Source organism: Carassius carassius, chromosome 39 (assembly GCF_963082965.1).
Source record: "Carassius carassius chromosome 39, fCarCar2.1, whole genome shotgun sequence".
NCBI classification, from domain to species: Eukaryota; Metazoa; Chordata; class Actinopteri; order Cypriniformes; family Cyprinidae; genus Carassius; species Carassius carassius.
In genome coordinates, this window is record NC_081793.1 from 16,740,868 (window position 1) to 16,760,925 (window position 20,058).

Genomic DNA, 20,058 nt, shown 5'->3' on the forward strand with positions numbered 1-20,058 from the left:
CTGGGCTGGGGGCTAAGGGACTGGATTGATTGTCCGGTGTGTCGGCGGGTGAAGAGAGCGGCTGTAATCAGCTCAATCAGCCCCGGGCTTGGATGGGGGGTTGTGTGCGTTGAGTGGTTGTAGCAAAGCAACTCTGTTTAGCTCATGCTTCAGCAGACACAGGTGCTCCTGGTGACATCAACTTACCAAGGGTCAGATAAGGGCTATAATTTAGCCAATCAGGGACCAGCAGGGGCTGTCTGGCACTCTGATGGGTTCATCAAGAAACTCCCGCGCTGCATGTAATGGAGTAGGGCCGTGCATATGCATGGAAATACTTTTCCCACTTACTTTGATGTTCTTACACTTAATATTCTGTTTATCTCTCTTTCTCATTCTGCAGCGGGAACCACATACATATTTGGACGTGACGGAGGGCTCATTGTGTACACATGGCCGCCCAACGACAGGCCGAGCACACGAGCTGACCGACTGGCTGTCGGCTTTAGCACCCAGCAGAAGGATGCAGTGCTGGTTAGGGTGGACAGCTCTTCTGGCTTGGGAGACTACCTGCAGCTTCAGATTGTGAGTTTTACACAAACAAACACACACTTACTGTTGGGTCACAAAGTTTGAAGCCACTTGTGATAATTATCAAGTGAAAATTTTATTTAAATAATTTACATGTATTTCAGATTTGATTGGTATTTAATACAAACCCATTTTTCTTTAATGCAGCAGCAACAAACTGCATGAATTGAACAAGTTTGTGTCAACCCTGATGATCATGTTATCCAGCATTATTTGAGAATTATCCAGTGGGTTGAAAGAACATCTGACCGTCTGTGCAAAGAGTCGCATGATAGATGCCACAAATATAGTCATTTAGACCAAGAACTATTGCAGAATCCCGAATACACTCAAATAATATTGGACTTGAACATAATATTGAATATTGAACTAATTTCTCTCAGAAAATGTATCAAATAATTGAAAATAATTGGCAAGAATCATGATTTAAACTTGGAATTTTTAATTGGAAAGAGTATTTTCTCGTTTTATTTTAAATTAGGAAAACTATTATTATTATTTCTATTTTTTATGCTATGAAAATTTGGTGTTGAAACTATTTTTGCTCAGAAATTGAACTAAATTTCACAATAATTTAATAATTTACAATGAATCGGCAAATAACATTAATTTAAACTTGGAAGACTGAAATTGTATTTTTTATTTATTTTTTATTTTTTTTGTAAAAGGTATGCCAATAATCTGTTTTATTTTCATCTATGAAAAATTTACTTTTTTTACATTTTATGTCATGAAATTTTGGTATTTAATTTTTACTTAGAAATTGTTACTACATTTTTACAAATAATTACAAAGAATCACACATTAATTTAAACTTGGAATTTTGAAGTACAGTAGAAATATAATTTTATGGTGTAGTTATTGTTCATTTTACGTCAGAGTTTCTGTTTTGATTTAAATGTTTCAGACTTTTCAAACTTTATTTCCAGGGTTTAAATAAAATAAAAAAGTCCCAGATTTTCAATATGGTCAATATGGACATTTGGTCCCAACTGTTTGAACTTGCTCAAACCTGCACAGATTTTTCTTGAGCATCCCTGCTGTACATTCATTCTCACACAAACCCCAGAGTAGAAATTCACAGAAAATCATGCTCCGATGAGCCCTGTGAATGATCATTAGGGTAATCATAGTGTTCTACACCACCTCCAACACTCCAAGTGCTGGTCTGTTTTAGAAAGCTGCAGCGCCTCAGCTCGCCCTCATGAATAAAATCTGTATAATGTTCAGAATAGAAGGCTCTACCAGTGCTTGCTCAGAGGATGCTATTTGATAGAACCCGCATTTCCTAAGACATGCTGTGCTGGAGGAGTGGGAGGTGGAGGAGGTGGAGGATGGAAAAGTGTTTGGCACTGAGCTTCGAAGAGTTGTATGTGTTTTTATTTATTTATTTTGCATGCGTTCTGTTTTTTTGACGCCCACTCCTGCTGTAATCACAAACTTGATTCCCAAAAGAATCAGCTCTCTCTCTCAGGGGTGGCATCATGGCGTGACGGTTGCATGACTGCCTCAGCAAATGCGTTCCGAGCTCGGTGAGGTAATGATTTCTCTAGCTGAGCCCTGGAGTTAACAACGCGTGCTGGTGTCTATTTATGGTGTACTTCACGTTTTTATTTAAAGGGGTAGTTCACCTAAAAATGAAAACCTCATCTTATTTAAAATTCCAAATTGGATTTTCTCTTTAAAAAAAAAACACACACAAGTATTTTTTTTAAAGAGTATCCTGACAATTCTATTCAATAAAATAAAAGTAAATGAGAACTGGGGTTGTCAAGCTTTAAAAAAAGAAAATTGTCTTTTTTTTTTTTATGATCCATTTGTGTTCATTTTGAAGCTCATTATCCTGTTCTGATTTTCTTTTTCATGGAAGAAAGAAATTCCTGTTTTAACACAATTTTCGTGACATAATTTTATTTCTAGTGAACTTCCTATAATAAAATACATTTTCTCCACCAAAGTTTGCATGCCCTGTGCCCTGTGTAAATTTGCAGCGTGGATATGTTGCTTCAGTATTTGTTATCGATCAGCAAAATCACAGAAGCTCAGAGCACAAGAATGATATGGGATGCCAAGTAGACTGTGCCGTGGGTTATGATTTACCATCTCATGTACTCGGAACATTGTGTTCCTCGCTTCTCGGTTCAGATATGCGCTTTAGAATGAAAGGTGGTAGGTAGCAGTGATGTCTTCGTGAAATGCGTCTTAAAATGAGCTCGCAGGAGTTGCGTAAGCCCAAGATATGTAACACTTTACATAATGCCTGTAATTAAGATTATCACAGATGATATATTTCCATATATTGGCATGACAATTAATCAGGCATCCATGACTGATGTATGGCTTTTTGGCATAGGGATGGCAGGGAATGTTTATGAGCAAATTAAAGGCCCTTAATGTCTTGATGTGATTAGCGGTGGATATCTAGGCTAATTCTAATGTGTGACTGGTGGAGTCTCTGCAGTGCTACGTCTGCCATTTTTGATGCTTGTTGGACTGATGGCTGCTAAGCCAGCATAAAAGGTATTTACTAAATGAATCAGCCTTGTGTAGGAGGGTAAATTAGCTGTACCTACATCGCTAACCGTCCATAAAGCAGATATCCAATACCATTTTTACTCCATAATTAACAAGGGGGAAAAATATTTTCCCTTGCATTTCCGTTAATTATATTTAGGCACTTACAAGATTATGTATGTCAGTATTGACATCAATGGCGAGACTGTTCAGTGATGTAACGGAATGTTTTGATAAACCTGTCTGTACGCTGGGAGGATATCATTATCCAGAGACTGCCTTTCTGAAAGTGAATTAACTTAGGATCATTGACCATGTTAATGAGCGGCCCTTGATGTCCTGATTTTTCAAACAGACAGTGGCATCCCTCCCCCCGCGCCACGTTTATGCTTATGACCCTAAACACTTGTGACAGAGTTCATTTAAATCTCATCATATCACCATCACTGGGGATTATCGTTAGTCATCGTTCACCCCAAATCATTGAGCCACTTGCTCATGCAGAGAGAGAGAGAGAGAGAGAGAGAGGGAGAGAGAGAAAGAGAGAGAGAGAAAGAGAGAGAGAGAAAGAGAGAAATAACAAGACGGATAGGGAGAACTGTAAGGAATGGTGAGACAGGCACTGTACAGAAAAAGAAAACATTGGTACACATTCTTTCACTCAGCATAACATCACATTTTAAGGGGTAATGGCCTATTAAATGCATTTCTTCTGCTCAGGATGAGCTTGCCAGCTGCTCGAACCCATGGCCAAATGCCCCGCAGACCACCTGGCCATTTGTGGCAGCCTTGCAAGCCGCCAAGCAGGACAGGAGCAAAGGAGAAATGGATGATGACTGTAAAGGAGTCAAAGCCAAGTGATTATACCCCTGGGGTTGACCAGATCACTAGCACTTTCTGACCTCTTACACTCTTGATGGCAAATGATTGTGTGTGTGTGTGTGTGTGTGTGTGTGTGTGTGTGTGTGTGTGTGTGTGTGTGTGTGTGTGTGTGTGAGCATGCGGGCAGTCTAATGAGCACATCAGTCTAATTGAAGAATGGTGACGATCACAGCTAACTCAGCAGTGTTAGGTACAGAGGTGTGAACAGTAGCACTGAAAAGAAGATAGAGAATGTGTGTGAGAGAGAAGGAGAGAAAGGAAGCCTTCCGAGAGCACCTGTGCTGAGATGTTAGCAGAACGGGAACACTGAACATGTTAAAGTGATAGTTTACTCAAAAAGCTTGTATCACTTATTCCTCCATGGCAAACAAAGTGTGAATTTTTGAAGAATACACTGGAAGTGAATGGAGACTAAAAAACTGTGAAAAAAGCATCACAAAATGATCTTCAAAGTGGTCAGTGTGACTTGTATGCTATATTACCAGTATTTTTGAGCCATATAATATCATCGTCTCGAATGCAGTGGTGTCATTACCACTTAAGCTATTTGTGATCAGAGAACCAATATTGTAAAGCATCAGTGTGCCATATTTTTGTAGTATATGTAACTTGTCCATATGACACTACAATTCAAAAGTTTTTAATGTTGGATGCATTTATTTGATCAAATATGCAGAAATATTATTACCATTTTAAAATTATTTTCTATTTTAATGTTTTAAAATGTGATTTATCTCTGGGATAGCAAAGCTGAATTTTCAGCAGCCATTATTCCAGTCTTCAGTGTCTCACATAATCCTTCAGAAATAGTTCTAATATGCTGATGTGTGCCCAAGAAGATTTTTCATTTTTATCTGTTGAAAACAGTTGTGCTGCTTAATATTTTCTGTGGAACCTGCAATAATATTTTCAGGATTATTTGATGAAAAGAAAGATTAGCATTATTTATGTAGAAGTCTTTGCTGTCTCTTTTGATCAGTGTATTATGCCATTGCCTTCTAAAGGAAAGCATGAATTTCTTTGTTTCAAAAAAGACCCAAACTTTTGAACGGTAGTGTATGTAGTCCATTTAAATTCTTCAGCAGAAGAAAAGATCAGTGCATTAACTTAACTTTCATAGTTTTAAATTACACACTTTCATATGGCAAAACATATGACAGCAGAAGTCTATGTAGAGTGTAAAGCACAATTCATATGGACCAGTTTCATGATATGATTATGCTGCATCTTTGTAGTTTTAGTGCATTACAGATCCAGTTCAGATTCACTTTGTATGAAAAAAGATAATATTTTCCAGGATATTATATAAAAAATAAATAAATAAAAAAATAAAAAAATTGTGTTTCAGTGAAGAAAGATAATTTCCATTTTCAGGGGAACTGTTCCTTTAAAATAGGGAAATTGATATTGGATCCATATAAATCCTTTTTTTTTTTACCATATTTTTTGTATATTTTGTAATTTTTGATGTTTTGTAATATTTTTGATGTCTCCAGTCAGAGTGACTCAGGGCAGCCGGAGAGAAACATGCTCACACATGCACGCACAGTTACTCACATTTAGATGGAGGTGAAAGTGAAAGACAGCGACAGATGCAGATTTTCTGCTTCACATGTGTCTGAGTGGGCAGGACATACCTGGTCAGACATGAGTGACGTGTGACATGGCTCTGAGTGACAGCAAAGTGTCTACTGACCTCATACCATCAGTGCAGACTAAGCCTGTCTCCACCCAGCAGCATAGATGGAAACAGCCAGTGCTTTGGAAAAATGCCATTTTGTTTCTCTTAGTTGAAACCCAGCGGCACTTGTTTCCTCTCTCCACTTACCTGGATAATTTGAGTATAAGTCACTCATGCGCTCTGTCATTTTAACATACCGTCAAACTATATGCCAGGTCATTATACAATTTATGAGTGGTATGGAGAACAGTTTGAGTGGCCACAGACGATTTAATGTTTGGTCTTCGTCAGCCATTTTGCCTTGAATAAGTGCACCATATGGCAAACTGTGCCTTTGCTATCTTTAGTATCTGAAAGGATAAGCAGACAGATGGCAGCAGAAGTAAAAGCCGAATATTTAAATTTATTCATCAAAATAAAAGAGACAGGTGTTCTTTTAAATGCTCTCTTTATGACAAACTCAGCCCACTCGTTCTTTTGCTTAAAAAAAGATTTTTTTACCACGCTTTTTTCTTCAGATTAGAGTCAGTGCATGAAAGAATGTGTTACTATTGAAGCCCAGTGATGGGTTGACAAGGATCACTACAAAAATAGCAGTGCTCCTGTCTGACGTGGATTTGTCTATTGTAATATGAAATTATATTGTCTGCGAGAGATATTGCATTCAGGTCAGCGCTTGGATTTGGTTGTTGTTGGGGGTTTTTTTCTCAGGAAGTTGCAGCAGTGGGGAGACAATGTGCATGACTTCTTGGATATCTTCTGTAGTAAACAACGCCCATAGAATGCATTTGGTTTTCAGGTTCGAGAGGAACTAGGACAGAGTGCTATTTTCAGTTGTTAGAGGACTTGGAAAAGAATTCTCTGCTGCCAAAAAGATTCATGATCTCACCAGATCCAGTCCTTACCAGAAGATAAAGAGAGATTGCGAGAGCCAGTAAATACTAGAGCAGGAGAAAGAGACACGAAGAGAGAAGGAGGAAGGGGTGAAACAACAAGAACTGCTTGCCAAAGTGGAATTATTCTGCGGACACAACAAATTTATCTGTTTCACCAAACCTGCAGTACTCAAACATAAGGGCACATGCTCTCTGGAGCGTGTCACACACGGTGTGATATTTTGATCTAATATCAAACACAGGTTATTTATGAGAGCGTATATTGCTTGTCTGGGTGTTCTATCCAATTAAGCGCATTCCCTTGGTGTTAGCTTGAGCATAACTGAGAGGCTCTTTATGTAAAGTGGCTGAGGTTTTCTGGATGCACCAGCTCATTTAAGCTGAATGCCATGGCAGATCAGCATCCCCGCTGTGGCACACACACTCCGTCATACTCCATAAGCTTCTGCCTGCACCTTTTCCTAAAATAAGACACATCATTAGTGGCTCTTCTGTCCTCCAGGTTTCCGGAGCAACCGTCCCAGACCTTGTGTGTGTGTGTGTGTGTGTGTGTGTGTGTGTGTGTGTGTGTGTGGCTCCTCTTGATGGAAATGTTCTGCCTTTTTCTAATATCAGTTATTCCATTGATTTATTTGTAGCTTAGAAGGATAGTTCACCCAAAAATGAAAATTGTCATCATTTACTCACCCTTATGTTTTTACACACCAGTGAAATTTTCTTTGTGGAACACAAAAGAAGATATGTTGAAGTCAGTGGGTGGTTTTGGACCCCATTGAACTTCATTATATAGACAAAAACAGTTACATTTCTGAAATATCTTTTTCACAGCTTGTGTTTCAGGTTTGGAATGACATTAGGGTAAGTAAATGATGATAGAATTTCCATTTTAGGAAAATCCTGCCGCTTGGTAAACCGCCACTTTAAGTCAAGACCCCACAGGCAATTTTTTTTTAAAGCACTGATCAATATGAAATTGTGGGCTATTTGGCTTTAATAACTTGTCTTCTTCATTCAAATATACACATTTTATTACACGTTATCTATTTATGTCTGTAGATTTAAATTACAATGCATATCTTTAACGGCCATTTTCTCAAAATGAGTTTTTTTTAAGCACTTAGCCAGAAATCTAGCACTTACATACACCAAACTTTCCAGTTTTATTCCTATCTATATTCTGAAAGTTTTTTCAGTGATTAAAATATAAAAAATCCCCTCTCTGAACACATTTAGCTCTCAAGATATCAACAAAACATGACATTTTAACCAATATTCCAGATTTCAGGTCTGGAATGCAAATTGGTGTATTTTTAATTAGGTAATGCCTCATCTGCATATTTAAACATAACATTTAAAAAAAACGTGTAATAAAAAAATGTACTGACTTAATGTACTGTGAATATAAAAATTGGGAAGTGAGGTGATTTATTTATTTTTTTCACCTGTGGTGTCTTGCCTTAAGTAATAAATAAATATTTGGTAACAAGTATACTTTTAAGCACAAGAAACCTGCTGCTCTAAAATATATATTCTCAAGTTCAGAGCAACTGAATTATTTTTGTGTCTGGCAAGAGGAGGTCGTTGTAGTTCCTGAGTAGATGAAATGCTCTGTCAATCAGGATGGCACCATGGTTGACATCTAATTGCCTACAAGAAACGAGAGAACTCTAGAGAACAGTGTTGCTATAACAACCCCCATTGAGTCTAATGAGAATCCAGTTGTATTAGTTCTTTATATTTAGAGCTGCACTGCAGGTCTCAGTGGAGAGGTGACATGAAGCTTGAGACGGACAGGAACGGCCGAGAAGCAGCTGTGTGGAACCAGGCCTTCCTTTTAAATGACACCCCATCCTTCTCTCGCTTTAGGGATCATTTAGCGAACACCAAATCCTGAGCAGAGCACCCAAAACATTTGTTATTCTGTGATAATCTGGGATTTGGTGTCACGGCTCACTTTTGCTCTCCCCTCCCTTATGTTTAGCCCCTGAGGCATTCATAATAGAGCCGTCTTTTTTTTTTTTTAACAGAAAATTCTGCGAAACTGGGGCATTATCACGTCCGGGACTGAATGTAGGACGTTGGGTGTCTCTCTTAAACTATGCCCACTTTAAGTTGCAGGAAGAAGACCCCTGTGAAAGTCCAAACCCACTCATACTAATTAAAAATGCTTACAGACTTAATTTGCATGTCCACGTTCCCCCTGGCAAGGATGGTGTTGATTCAACGCTGCCATTTCCGAGTTTTCAAAAGGCCTGCCACCCTCTGTGTTGGTCCCAGCCACCAAACTGAGAATGAAGGATGAGGTCAGCTACCCGAAGGGATGGCCTGGACGGAAGGGTGAAAGAGAGGTCATTCTCCAATTAGAAGGGGGCGTGGCATGTCACAGCCCGTTAGAATGCAGGCCAAGCTCTCACATCACTTCCCTGACCACAAAGCTGAAAAAATGGGCAGGGAGTGAGAGATTGGCCCTGGAGAAATGATGTTAGAGAGCACAGAGAAGGGTGAAGGAGACACTGCCCCATTGTTCCCGGTGATGGAAAGAGGATAGGGCTAACAGGCAGAGTCTGTCTTCATTATGAAGTGTGAGAGGCGGAAGGAACATCCAGCTTCTGCCCAGCTGGAGATGACAACATAGGTGTGTGTGTGTGTGTGTGTGTGTGTGTGTGTGTGTGTGTGTGTGTGTGTGTGTGTGTGTGTGTGTGTGTGTTCGTGTGTGTGTCAGAAAAAGAGACCTTGTGAGTATCCAGACAAAAACGCACATCTCCTGGGAGGGTATAATGAAATCTGGTGTTGAGATCTGTCCTCTGCTTGCTCTCTTCCTGCAGATAGGTGTGAATTAGGGGAATTCACAAAGGGATCTTCTCATGCACACCTCATTTCATTATTTTCAAATGCCATATGTAGCTTTTGCAATCTGCAACAAATCAATCGAAAGGACCACACGTTCCCACAGCAGCCCATTTTAATTTTTTTTTAACTAATGGCCTCCATCTGTCGTAAACATGTCAAATAACAATTTTCATGATTGCTTGCACTTATGTGCAGGCTTGTAATAGCGTTCATAACAAGTTTGCAACAAGTTTTTTTGTTAACCAAGTAGTGCATGTAGGCACGCAGGTCATCAAGCAGAGCACAGAGTGGGCATAGTTACGTAGTTTTATATAAGACAAGCACCAAGTGGATGGAGTGAGTTATTATTAAGATGTCCTTTCATGAGAAGTGATTGTTTGCACATGAACATGTTTTATTGTAATTAGCAAAAGACAACCCACCCACTGAGCTGCATCAAATAGGAAACCATTAAGGATTGAGGCCATCTAGTGGTGTGGAAGTGAAGCACACAGTGTGATTTCACTCTCACTGCTCGCATTAATAATACAGAAACATACATTGATGAGAATTTACACTGAAAATGACAAGCATCGCATCAGAATACAGATTAGATTCCGTTTCAGTGAGACTGTCACACATTATTCTGTATGACCAGCATATTGCCTTGAGGCTCTGATTTGGAGGGGAAAAATCTTATAAGGTTATTTTTTTTCCTGTGATTTCCTGTGATTCGATTATGTTATCTGCCTGGAGGCTTGTTGAGAAACTTTTGAACATGAACGGGAATGAAAAAGTTGTATTATTTAGTTTACAAGGATTGATGTGTGACACAGTCAATTTTATTTTGACATCTGTAGCCGTTGTGCCACCCTCTTTAAAATTATGGATTGCTACTGGTAATATTGTTTTGCCATAAATGTAGCATGTAAGTTTATGTATTTCCATCTGTGTTGTTTTATACACACATATATGTATGGATAGATAGATAGATAGATAGATAGATAGATAGATAGATAGATAGATAGATAGATAGATAGATAGATAGATAGATAGATAGATAGATAGATAGATAGATAGAAAACCCATCAGCTTAGTATGGGGTTCTGATTATATATATATATATATATATATATATATATATATATATATATATATATATATATATATATATATGGGTTTTGTATCACCCTGCAGGATTGATTCAAAGGGGATTGAGTTGAAATTATTTTAAGATATGAGAAGAAAGAGGACACGGGTGATACGAGAGACAGGATATCAATTGCCTTTGACTGTAGCGTCATTTATTAATCGCAGTATTCTATAAAGCTATATAATGTTTTTGTATAATCAGCATTTGGCTGTTTAATTGAACATTGTAGAAGCTATCAGCTACAGTATGTCTCTCATATCACTCATTTTCATTCTTGTAATTAAATACTTTCAACTGAAATCAATATTTCATGTCCATTTATTTCTTTAATTGGTAAGTAATCATGTAATGACCAGGATGGTGTACAGTCAACCGATCATTAATCCAAAATAAACTACTTTAGGGTGATATTTGATCCTCCCGCTGCACGATGGTGTCCTGATCGACCGGTCAGGATTTATTAACCTGTACATCAATTACGCATCACATTCCAAATGCAATAATACACACTAAATTTGATTTCATGCAATATTTACTAAATGTCTGAACCAAAACCATAGTATTCTCTCTATATACACAGACATAACAAATATATTGCCATTAATTATTGTCAAAAGAGAATAGCAGAACTGCTAAAATGGAGAAAAAATACTTGCCAGTTTCTTTATTACTATTCATTTCCTTCATGTAATAGCCTCATTAAAACATAAATTATAGATATTTTTGTTATTAAATATGAATGCCGCCTTTTGCTGGCAAATTAAAGTGGTGGTAAATCTTTCTGATGCATTGTGCTGTCAGTAGAAATTGCGCACAGGCTGATAAACTATCACCTTGTTTGGTCCTAAATAAATTCGGTACATCTGTTATTCTGCCAGTTAAGATGGAGTATAACTGCTTCTTTATAAAAGCCTTTATTAATAATCAAAAATTGTCTTCTTCAAGGTTGCTAAAACAGAGTGATGATCATTAAATCTGATGCTCATATGCTAAAATAAGCCAGTGCATACTTGAAGCTTTATGTTGGCGGAATAAATCAGAACAAAATGACTATGATATAATCTTAAAGTCCTCTTGTTTTATCTCCCTCCCTCTTTCTTACTTTTTTACCCTTTCTCTATCTATCTTTACAGGAAAGAGGAAATATCAAAGTGGTGTTCAATGTGGGCACCGATGACATAAACATTGAAGAAACCTCAAAGTTTGTAAATGATGGAAAGTACCACATAATTCGCTTTACGAGAAGTGGTGGTAACGCCACCTTGCAGGTGGATGATCTACCAGTCATTGAGCGCTACCCAACAGGTAAGAGCCCTCAGCCTTTATATGCATGTTCACACACACACACACACTCACGCATAATCTCAGCCATGCAGCTATGCACAACGGGAACAATAAAAGGCTGGCAGAGCTCAGGAAAAAGAGTCTGAATCACAGGGTTAAGAATAAAATGCCTTTGTCTATGATTGTGGTTTCTCACAGTTAAAAAAAAAGGTAACCCTGGTTTCCTTTCCAAATGTCAGCAGAGATGATTGCTCTTGGGGCTTTAGAAGGCTGAAAATGTCAGAGCCAGGGTTATCAAATTTGCCAGCCTCTCAGTCGCCTGAAAAGCCCTGACAAAAGCTTGACAAGAGATCAGAGATGAGAAATAATCCCATTGCTCTCGTTTCTCAATCATAATGAAAAGGAGAGTCTTTAATTTGTATTTTACTTCAAGCTCTTCTTAAACCATCTCTTCCATTACAGAGATTATTTGCTCTTGATCTTCGCAAACCTCTTTTCTTCTCGGGAGCAGACGTGATAGATTGTTGGTGGTAAATGTTAGAGTGTTCGATGACTGAAGTGGTAATGAAGCTTGGAAAATCTCATGCTTCCCATAAGTGCTACGTTGCTCATCATTGCATTCAATACAGCTTGTCATTAAATTCAAAATGCGCAGGGAAATGCAAATGTATACTCGTGAGACACAGCTGTAGATACATTGCGTGCATACAATTGCATTTTGTGTTATTTAATTTGGAGAACTGTAAGATTCTTAACAGGATTATCCAAATCCAAGAGTTGACATTTTGTATTTACAACAGCTTAGGCAAACTAGGACATACGCTGAAACAAAATAGCATGGAAATAGACATAAGTTCGTGGAAACAGGACTATAAAGAATATAGAGGGACAGAAATAGAAACAGACACAGAGAGAGGGACTCTTTTTTTCTAGTCGAGACCCTCTCATTATTTAAGTGTAAACAAACAACCCAAATACCAACAGCATCTTTCATTTGGAGTGGAAGACAATTGCTTGTTATTTTCTCTCCGCTTCCTGTTTCCATTGTGTCTGTGGATTTAGTGAGCAGTGCACTTGTGATTGCCCAAATACTAATGCATCGTATGTCCGTAGCAGAATGGATGAGACTTTTCCAATGAAATATATGAAAAAAAGAAGATTAGTCATGACCGCTTCATTTTAATCAGCGATTAATTGACTCCTCTCTGCATTAAGCGAGATAATAAATGCATAGAATTTAAATTGACAGTGAGGGAGAATAAAATGGGGAGTTTGTTTATCTTGAACAATTAGCTCTGTAACTAGTATAGCTTTAGCATACAAAGAAATCGTGCCTTTTTTTCCTCCCACTCTTGACCTATGCTGTCATTCTTTCACCTGACCAATTGTATTGTAATGCACTTGTAATGCAGTAATTACATTTAGTAATAACGGATGTATTAAACTAAACTAAGAAATGGAATTTACAAAGTAAAACACATATTTGTATATTTAACTTCCTTCTCATCAATTCATCCCCCTTAAGTTTTGTCCATTTTACTTATTTACTTGTTTTTACTTAAATTAAAATGGATTAAATCAAATTAAAATAAAACTTCAACCAAAATAGCATCCCTGAATGTGCATCAGGAGTGTTTTTCATCATTTTTAATTGTTATTTTAGTAGAATGGGGAGCTCTTTGGTCTGACACTGACTGGCAGAAAAGATAATACTTTAAGCAATAGTTCACCAAAATACGAAGATTATGCAGAACACAAACTTTTTTATTTGTAATTTTATTTAACTTTTTATTTAATTATTTTTTGGATGAATTTGGCTGTTTTTAATTTAAATGCAACCCAAAACAACACAGGACCCCACTTACTTTTATTGTACCGCTCAAAAAGAAACAAAAAAAGGAAACATTTCGTATGAATATTCATTTTTGGGTGAACTATCCCTTTAATTTTACTTAATGCCTACATGAAATGTAGGATAGAGAGTGAAATAAAATGCAGTGCCTGTTTTCAGCAAACGTGATGAAAAATTCTTAGTTCTGACAGCTTAGGTAATCACACAAATTTAAAAAATTTAAATTTAAATATTTTTAAAGGAACTTTGATGAAATTTGAGGGCCACAACCCCATATATAGCATTTAATATCACTTGTGCTTTTTGGCCATCTGTAGACATTTTACCGTATTTTTCGGACTATAAGTCGCACCTGAGTATAAGTCGCATCAGTCCAAAAATACGTCATGATGAGGGAAAAAACATATATAAGTCGCACTGGACTATAAGTCGCATTTATTTAGAATCAAGAACCAAAAGAAAACATTACCATCTACAGCCACGAGAGGGCGCTCTATGCTGCTTAGTGTAGGCTACAGGAGCAGTGAGCAGCATAAAACGCCCTCTCGTGGCTGTAGACGGTAATGTTTTCTATTGCTTCATTTCTCTTGGTTCATGTCATATTAATTTTGATAAATAAGTCGCATCTGACTATAAGTCGCAGGACCAGCCAAACTATGAAAAAAAGTGTGACTTATAGTCCGGAAAATACGGTAAATGGATGCAAGCACTTAAGTAGACCTTTTTCACATTTAGTTTAAAAAAAAAAATGTTCCTGACAAAATTACCGCCATACAGCTACTGCTGGGCACAAAATGGCCACAGCATGAGGTTTGTACTGGCAGAGGGATAAATTGAGGTGTTGTTGCTGTCCTTGAAAATCACTGTGTATTGCCTAACATTACAAAAGGATGCAGAACACATATAAAAGCACAGAAATGTTTTCTTGGATCATTTAGATGCCTTTGCTGAAACAGGAAAGTGTCACAGCCTATGATTTAGAAAGGAAAAGTGTTCAGACTATTAGCATGCTAAGCTAACTTGTCAGTCATTTTCACTTTACCAAGAGTCCCTAAGGCAACTGCCCCCTCATTTTAAACAGAACATGACCACTGTGTGTGTAAGTGTATGAGTGGGTTGGTGTGCGTGTGTGCGTGCATGTGTGTTTATGTGCATTCAAGCAATCATGCGCACAACTTGCCCTTAGTCATCCGGTCCTACTTCAAGAGCTCCTATTGCTTTTTTCCCCTTCTTGTCTTGTTTCTTTTAAGCTATGATTTGAGACAAATTGCTCCTTTCACTCTTGATTACTGTAGGTAAAGTGCACAAGTGGACATAAATCAAAGTTCGACCTGACAGCAAATGGTAGGAGAGAGAAAATGACAGAATTAAGGTGGGGGGGGGGGGGGGGGTAAAAATGAGTGAAAGTAAAAGGAAAGGGGGACTCATTGCAATAGACTAAGACTAAGACAATAGACTAAGTTTCTCACAGCAGAATATCGGCACTCTCAAACTCAAGTCCAGAATCAAGCACTCCATCTGTCCTTACGTGCAGCCCTGTGAGAAGCCTTATTTCCCTGTCTGCGGGTGTTCTCCTCCTGCAATCACCTATCAAAAACAGTATTGTACTGTGTTTGAGAAGCAATTTAGTCATGTCATTTCAGTGTCGGATACAGAATAAAGAGCTTTACCTCAAAAGTGCAGTCGACTAGAGCAGCCATACTCATGTAAGGAGGTATACGCTTAAATTACTTTAAAGGAATGATTTGCCAAAATGTCTCACCTTTGTCATTTCAATCCTAACCAGGGCCGTCGCTAGTGGGATAAAGGTGGTGACTATTATAGGGGCCCACGGCTGAAGGGGGGCCCCCAGGCGATTTCAACCGACTGCCCGAGACCAGCATAAGAAGACGGCCTTGCGCTGCGTCACAAAAGCTTATCAATTGCACATGTTTTAAGTCAATTTAAACACTCAAAACAGTGCATTCATACACAAGACGTGGAAAAACTCAACTGAGAGCTTGCACGCCGAGTTCGTGGCACACACGGAGAGCTGCGCAAAAACCGAAACGAGCTCTTCTTTGCTTCATCCCATGCCTAAACGAACAAATACACCTTACCAGTTTAAACATAGAAACACAAAAATACATTAAAAGCTCAATTCAGCATCCATGCTGTTCTGTGCTCACAGCGCGCCAAATTGAGTTTGATCACTTCTTGCTCTTGAAACGACAAATAGATACAAAAACTCGTCTTTGCGAGTATCTTCTCAAAAATGGTCAGTTATGTCTTAAGTGAAAGTAAACAGTTGAGAAAAAATCAGATGACTATCATTTTATAGAATGGGTCTAATTTAGTAGCTGCTGTCAGTGTCCTTAATGCTAATCAAATAAATTAAATGGGAGAAAATCATTTACTGCTCTTTACTGAATTCCTTAGTAGTTTTAACAAGAATTAATCTTAAATAATGTTTAATTTCTACATTGAAGACTATGCAATGCTATTTAGTTTCTGTACCTGGACAACTACAACCTTGAAAACACTTAAACAATGTTTCATTTGTTTATTTGTGCTATTTGCACAATTTCAAACAGGGCCCACGGGTACAACCTGCAAACCCCAGCTACGGCCCTGATCCTGACGTTCATTCTTCTGTAGAACACGAAATGAAATAGTTTGTATAATGTCTTAAAAGAGCATCCTACACATTTCTTCTTTTGTGTTCCACTGAAGAAAGAAAGCCATGTAGGTGTGAAGATAGAATTTTCAGTTCTTTCAGTGTAGTGTGTAGTATTTGTGCTTATGTATATAGGAAATGAGGACACATTAAAATGGAAATTTGCTAGTAATTCTCACACTGAATTTTTCACATTATAGCCTTCGGGATGTCTTGCTACTCTACTTTTGTTACATCTCGTTGAGGAAATATTTTCATGAATTCATATTTTAATCGCATATAGAGAGAGTGCAACTCATTTTTGATTGACAAATAACAAGTTAATGGCTCAAAGAGTAAAAATTTGTACTCTAATTATACTCTTTGGAAATCTGAGCATGTCAAGTTTATGTTGAATTTTTCAGTGAAGTCAGGAGTGGTAATTATGTGTGGGCCGTAATGGGAAAGAAGTAAATGTTTTCAAGTAATCGCAATTCAATAGAGCTACCGTAGCTGGCTCAGCCTGGAAATGTTGCATAAATATCTGCATTTAAGCACAGCTTCTACTCGAGATCATGTGGTGCCCACTGTAGGGAACGAGTACCTAAACGTGTGAATATAGACATCTCTGAGGTCAAGCTTTTGATAGAGCAATTTCAGATTCACATGGGGGAACATGAATAGTGACTGATCTTACATGCATTACTGATTAACTGATAATCTGTCTGTTGTTTTAATCCTCTGAGTGTTTTTTTTTCTGCTACTTTGATGTTTTAAAATGTATTGTGATCTGATAATGTGAGATTTATCATATCAAAATGGACTGAAAATACCTTAGATTAGATAGCAAATGTGAAGCTAAAATCAAATTGGTTGCAAAACGCTGGAATGTACTGTAATGACAATATTTAGATTAAAATGAGCTAGTTTTCATGTATAACTAGATGAAAAATCTGCTAAAAAGATTTAAAAGATTACCATTTTGTAAATGTCTTATGTAAAGGAGTGATATTGTGTATAAACGTGATTGAGTTTGGTTGGTTTCTCTTAACACAAGAAGAGTAGGTGCATATTTAACATAGTGCTTCTATTAAAATAGGGTTAATTTGTTTGCTTAAATTTTAATTGTATGAAAAGCTTCATCATTCTTATGTATGCAACCTTGATGTTCCGAATTTAAAAAAAAAAAAAATGAAAGAAAAATAAGAGAAAAAAAACAGACAGTTAAGGTATGTTTCACTGTAGGTTTTAATCTTTGACCTTTCAGATTTTAACAATGAAATGTCTCTTTAAACTTTAAAGGCAACATTGATAACGAACGCCTGGCGATTGCTAGACAGCGAATCCCATATCGGCTTGGTCGAGTAGTTGACGAATGGCTACTCGACAAAGGTAAAAACACTGATTAAAACTTTAAATAAAAGATAATTTGATCATAAGCAAGTGATATTTTGCACAGCAAATAAACCATCTAAAACATAAATCCCCAGTATAACCAAGTTTAAAAATTAAACAAATGTAGTTTGTAATATTTGCACTGTACAGTTCAATAATGTGTTGTTATACTGTACTTGTAAACCTGTCAGAGGTTAAAGGGACTGGTAATATACTGATAACTGAAGTCAGTTCAATCTTTAACCAAATATGTTTACATCATTAAAATACTTATTTAAATAATGTTATTTTGCAGCAGTAATAATCTAAATGACTAATTAAAGTACACGTCCACAGTTGAAATTATTTGAATTCATAATGATGTACACACACCATTTAATTTATATATGCATATCTTATCATGCTAAACATATTTCTTTTGGAAACTGCTAAAGTGCACAGTTAAAAACTCAAAGCAAATGTCTCTTAAATAGCTTCAATGATTATTGGCATCAGATATGAAGTCCCTTTAACAAGCAAGTTAAACACACCAGAAGGGAAAAGATTGAATGCATGCTGCAATGTATGTAACAAATTGAATCGTTCAAAGTGTTTTGTTTTCAAGTTTGCTTGTTTTCTTGCTTTCTCTTTTCAATGGAATTATAACCATGATGAATCATTTGTAATGTTTCATGTAGCTGTAAAGCCATTCTCACATAAACCATATTTCAGTCTAATTCATTTAAATTGCCATTTCCCTTGCTGAAAGGCAATCTCAATAACATTTACTAGACCTGTGCATACAGGCTTTGTAACTTACAATAAACTGTTGTATTTAAAGATTAAAAGTAATTTTCTCATGGAAAAAGGGGACATTTGTACTTTTTACAGATGAAGAATATTTTTGTCTCTCATCGTAGTATGTATTTGATTGTCCTTTTAGCAAAGTCCCATTGATTTTTTTTTTTTTTTTTTTTGGGACCCAGCTTTCTCATCCCCTTCATTTATTTACTTTGTGCCAACAGCAGCCATTAAATTACAGTCGATAAATTACCAGTGTTGCTGTTAGCATTAGTGTAATTTATTGCTTCATGATCCCCAGGGAAAATTACAGTTATGGTTGTTGTGTGTTTTACCATCAGGACTTCCATCAGTTCAGTTTTCTCGTGTGCGTGTGTGCGTGTGCGCGTCTATGTTTGTTAGCGTGTGCATGTGTATGTGTGCGTCTCCATGGCATAGGGGAGCGGGCCATTGAACACTCTTGTATTTTCTGTAACATTCTTCCCCGGCAGGTCGGCAGCTCACCATCTTCAACAGTCAGACCACCATAAAGATTGGAGGCTGGGAGAAGGGCAGTCGGCCCTTCCAGGGCCAGCTCTCAGGGCTTTACTACAATGGCCTAAAAGTGCTCAACATGGCTGCTGAGGGCGACCCAAACATACGTGTGGAGGGTAGTGCCCGGCTGGTGGGAGATATGCCCTCCTCGTCTATTACGCCTCAGTCCAGCGCCTCTGCCACAGGCAACCGCTCGGAAACGTCACCCTCCATCAACGACATCACCACTACAACCGCATCCAACCGCCAGGGCAAGCAGACGACAACTCCACAGGTCAGCCGCCACTTTATTCTAGTCCAATATCCCGTGAAAGCTGATGCTGGCATTTGATTTAAATTTTTTCCTTGTCAGAATAACACTAGTGCTTTGCATTCATGGAAAATTTGAAATCAACAGCGAATTTAACAGATGCACTCAGTGATTGCTGTACATATTTTTGGAATCATGCAACGTCAAACGTTTTCCATTAACACTGTAAAAAATGTGCTGTTTTACAGTCAGACATAGTAAAGAACATAGACAAAGTAAAGGTGTGCAGTAAAAGTGGTTACTGAAATGATTAATGATCAGTATTAGGCTGGTCATGTGATCTCAAAAAGTCTGCCCCCATGAGGCGTCCTGCTTCATTTTAAATAACATTAATATGTCTTCATCCTATGTGAGTGCACATGATGATATTATATGTTTACGTAAACATATTTTTCCAAATTAACATTTGTTTGTTTTTGTGTAAAATGTTTTAATGAGGAAAAAATTGCTGAGTGCACCTTTAAAATGGAGTTTTCCGGGCTCTGAAAAATTTCTCATGCCATTAAAAATGTTGTGCTAGTTGTGAAATTAAAATTCTAGGTGCTGCTTTTAGGCAGAGTAAAACTTGCATGCCGATCATAGCGATGCCTGAGCAAATGAATCTTCAGTTGACAAATTGGTCCAAATTCACTAGAATAGGTCTCACTTTGAATGATTATTTTTAAAAACACTTTCAGTACAATAAAGGATTGAAAAGGTCATGAAGAGGTGATGAAGATTCCGTTGGCTCAGAGTGTTGGAAC

General features: G+C 37.5%; 2 protein-coding genes across 20 annotated transcripts in view; both read left to right on the forward strand.

Moving 5' to 3' along the window:
• nrxn1a (neurexin 1a) overlaps positions 1-20,058 on the forward strand; it is a 182,741-nt gene that overhangs the window by 136,390 nt on the left and 26,293 nt on the right. For 13 of the 19 annotated variants that reach the window (XM_059530936.1, XM_059530938.1, XM_059530943.1 and 10 more), the window contains 4 exons: positions 383-564; positions 11,659-11,830; positions 17,599-17,688; positions 18,963-19,279. In XM_059530936.1, coding sequence (XP_059386919.1) covers positions 383-564; positions 11,659-11,830; positions 17,599-17,688; positions 18,963-19,279 — 761 coding nt within the window. The remainder of the gene's footprint in view (positions 1-382; positions 565-11,658; positions 11,831-17,598; positions 17,689-18,962; positions 19,280-20,058) is intronic. The other 6 variants (XM_059530949.1, XM_059530950.1, XM_059530953.1 and 3 more) reach the window with 1 other exon arrangement.
• Positions 1-20,058, forward strand: part of LOC132121496 (phosphatidylinositol-glycan biosynthesis class F protein-like) — a 358,018-nt gene that overhangs the window by 91,769 nt on the left and 246,191 nt on the right. The window lies entirely within an intron of this gene.